Here is a 2,920-nt window from a genome sequence, read left to right as displayed (position 1 = left end):
CGGATGTTAAAGATTCTTTAAAAAGCCATTTAGAAAGGTTCTTCGATGGCATCATGAAGCACCTTATTCTTTAAGAGTGTAGCCATTACAACCCCAAAGAGGATAAACTTGAATAAGTTCTAAAGAGATTTTGAATCTCTAAATCTTTAGAAACATATCTACTAGGCATCGGACATTTATTTTAACATGTGTGACATCTAAAAATTGTGTTAGATAAATGAGAGCTTTTTAGCAGCTGGTGTGGAGGTTTATTGGATGTGTGATGTCAGTGGAGCAGAATAACCACAGGGGGTCACAATACAACACTGCTTCTGTTTAGCATTTTAAACGGAACAAACGTCTGTCTGTGCTGTGTGACACTATACCTGAAAAATCCATCATTTAACATATTGAACCTTTTTTATCTTCATAGAAACTAACCACCTTCAGAAATCTGTAAAATATCAGAAAACAATATGTAAAGTTTGTGCTGTATTTTCTAGCTTGTCAGTATGCACAACTATTAAATGTGCACCTGCTGTACCTTTTCATGTTAAACAGTAATATGTAAATGTGCCTCATCTACTCCTAAAAGGGAACATAGATCCGCAGATTTTAAAGTATACCAAGCTAAGTACACTTGTGCGCTTTTCCCCAATCTGTTAAACCTGAAGTACTGCAACAAACCACTAACAAATTGGAGGGAAAAAACACATATTACACATAGTTCCTAGGGTTTTATAACAATGTATTCGGTTTAAATCATAATTTGGGAGATCTGAGGCATTCCTGTAAACAATTTCAACTGATTTAGGACCATTTATGAGTCACAAAGTAACTGTGATAGGAACATGTTATTGGCGTTTCTGTAACTCAGCTGCTGGAATATGATGCTTCAATGCTAAGATCATGGGTTTCATAAATGCTTAGGTTTTAAATATAATTTCAGTGGTTTGTACTAGTTACCCTAATTATAAGCAAAGTATTTGTGTTCTCTACTTAAGAAAACACCCCTAATTCTTAATCTGATGAAATATAAAGATGTTCCACATGCCGGACTAAAGCATGATAGCGCCCTCTTCTGGTGCTCTGTGTATAAAACTTTTATTCACGTTTAAATCCTTTACACAGACTAACCAAACAATTTCTCTATCAAATGCCAGCCCAAACCCTTAAACATTCTAGCCCCCAAACAATTGATGAATATTTAACATTGAGACACATGGAAGAATAAAAAAACAGGATGTTCAATACGCAGCAACACACAATACTTTACAAAAATCGAATTCCTAATCTGTAATGTAAACCATCCTCATGTTTTCACAGCAGTGTCTCTGGAGCGGTAGATAACACCTCTGCTCTTCAGCTCTCGCACCACACCTGATAGAAAAGAGGAGAAATATTAGTCCTAGATTATAAATAGGATTTGATTTTGGATTCATTCTTTGATTGTTTTGTATGTTTGGGGTTACTCTATTTTTATGTGACAGCATGTTTAGCGACAGGTCAATCCAATCATCAGAGGATTCGAATCTGACACTAACCTGGTGGTAACCGGCCTGTTACTGTCACTGCATAGACACCTGGCTTGAAGTTACCTAAGAGAGACGGAGCAACAAGGCAGGTTAGAAAAGCAAGTTATTCTGAAGGTAGTTATGGACCCAAAGTACACTTACACACTCACCAATTCTTTGCCATTTTGCCACCCAACTGTCTTCTGGGCTCATCATTGCAATAACACTGCCAAATAAATGACACGTGAGTGGTCAGATTCCGAATACTTGAATTTACTCTCATTCAAATGATCCATTTTTATGAAAAACCTACACACCCATCAAAAGAAGAGCTTGTGCATTCATAAACCATCTCTCGGTTGCCCTTCATCTGTAGGTATGACTCGCAGTTGTCGCATCCATCGTACTCAAACTGATCAATAGTCTAAAAGAGGATCACGAAATGCAACATTCAAACAAATGAGCGTTTAAGTGTGATTTTATAAACTGTGAAGCTACCTTTCATTTTTGTATGGACAGATGCAAAAGCACAATGAAAAACAAGGTATGCTAATGATTCGTTTTGGTGAATCTGTTTACCTTGACCAACGAGCACAGCAGACACGCTCTCAAATGACGAAGGTCTTTTGGGACGGTCTCCAGGGACATTTCTGTGCGTTATCGAGATATACTGCAATTTGCAAAAGAGTGTAATAAACGCAAACGCCTCTACACGATGAAAGTTTTAAAAACCGAGATTGTGTAGCATTAGCACCGGGTCTACGTTGCACTTCCGGCGATGACTAATGACATCATAGACACGCGGCGCTCGATCGCTTGTGTACCGAAACCGCCCACTATACCCTCAATCACTATTCCCTACATTAGTTCACTAATATAGTCCACGATCACTTTGGTTCTTTGAAACTCCTGAAAGATTCCAGTGATAATATTTACTCCCAATGCGAAGATGTATTCAAATGTTTGTCATTATAATTTGTTAAGCTTCCATGTAACTTTATTTTAAGAATATTTGAAGACCGAGGACAATATATGTATGTGAACGACTTTGACATGCCTCAAGGACTGTAATGCCTTCACTTAATTTATTTGATATTATTTGTATTTACTTTCTTTATTGTATTTTGTTCTACTTAACTGTGTTAAACTATGTTCTGCACTTTAGTATGTCTACCAACGAGAGATTTTGTAAATTGTGTTTTGTAAAGAATTGTGTCATAATAAAATACATTTAAAAAAAACTAATACAGTCCACTTTAAGGAACGGGTTAAAACGAGCGAGTAAATTCGGACACTGGAAATGCCGCGGGCGCCATCTTCTGGCGAGACGCGGGAATTCATTCAGCGCGAGCGTCATAGATGGCTAGGCCGTGCACACTCGTTATTCTGATGCATCATGGGATTGAATGAGTGCACTCAATAATGTC

At 37.5% G+C, this 2,920-nt stretch overlaps 1 protein-coding gene across 1 annotated transcript; it reads right to left on the bottom strand.

Moving 5' to 3' along the window:
* Positions 1–230: 230 nt before the first annotated feature.
* Positions 231–2,339, bottom strand: supt4h1 (SPT4 homolog, DSIF elongation factor subunit). The gene is made up of 5 exons (XM_079472634.1): positions 2,073–2,339; positions 1,811–1,917; positions 1,664–1,719; positions 1,524–1,577; positions 231–1,359 (listed from the first exon to the last, which is right to left on the bottom strand). Exons 1-5 carry the CDS (start codon positions 2,139–2,141, stop codon positions 1,292–1,294), a joined length of 354 nt encoding a protein of 117 aa, XP_079328760.1. The 5' UTR covers positions 2,142–2,339; the 3' UTR covers positions 231–1,291.
* Between the last annotated feature and the right edge of the window lie 581 nt (positions 2,340–2,920).

The sequence above is a fragment of the Barbatula barbatula genome, assembly GCF_947034865.1.
Source record: "Barbatula barbatula genome assembly, chromosome: 2".
Classification (NCBI taxonomy): Eukaryota; Metazoa; Chordata; class Actinopteri; order Cypriniformes; family Nemacheilidae; genus Barbatula; species Barbatula barbatula.
This window is presented reverse-complemented; position numbering and strand designations above follow the sequence as displayed.

Bases quoted from the DNA above. Each gene is read 5' to 3' on its own strand.
- supt4h1 (XM_079472634.1), bottom strand. From the start codon at position 2,141: ATGTCCCTGGAGACCGTCCCAAAAGACCTTCGTCATTTGAGAGCGTGT. The intron at 1,918-2,072 runs GTAAACAGATTC...ATCCTCTTTTAG, and splicing joins TGCTGTGCTCGTTGGTCAAG to ACTATTGATCAGTTTGAGTA. The intron at 1,578-1,663 runs GTGAGTGTGTAA...CGTCTCTCTTAG, and splicing joins GGCAAAATGGCAAAGAATTG to GTAACTTCAAGCCAGGTGTC.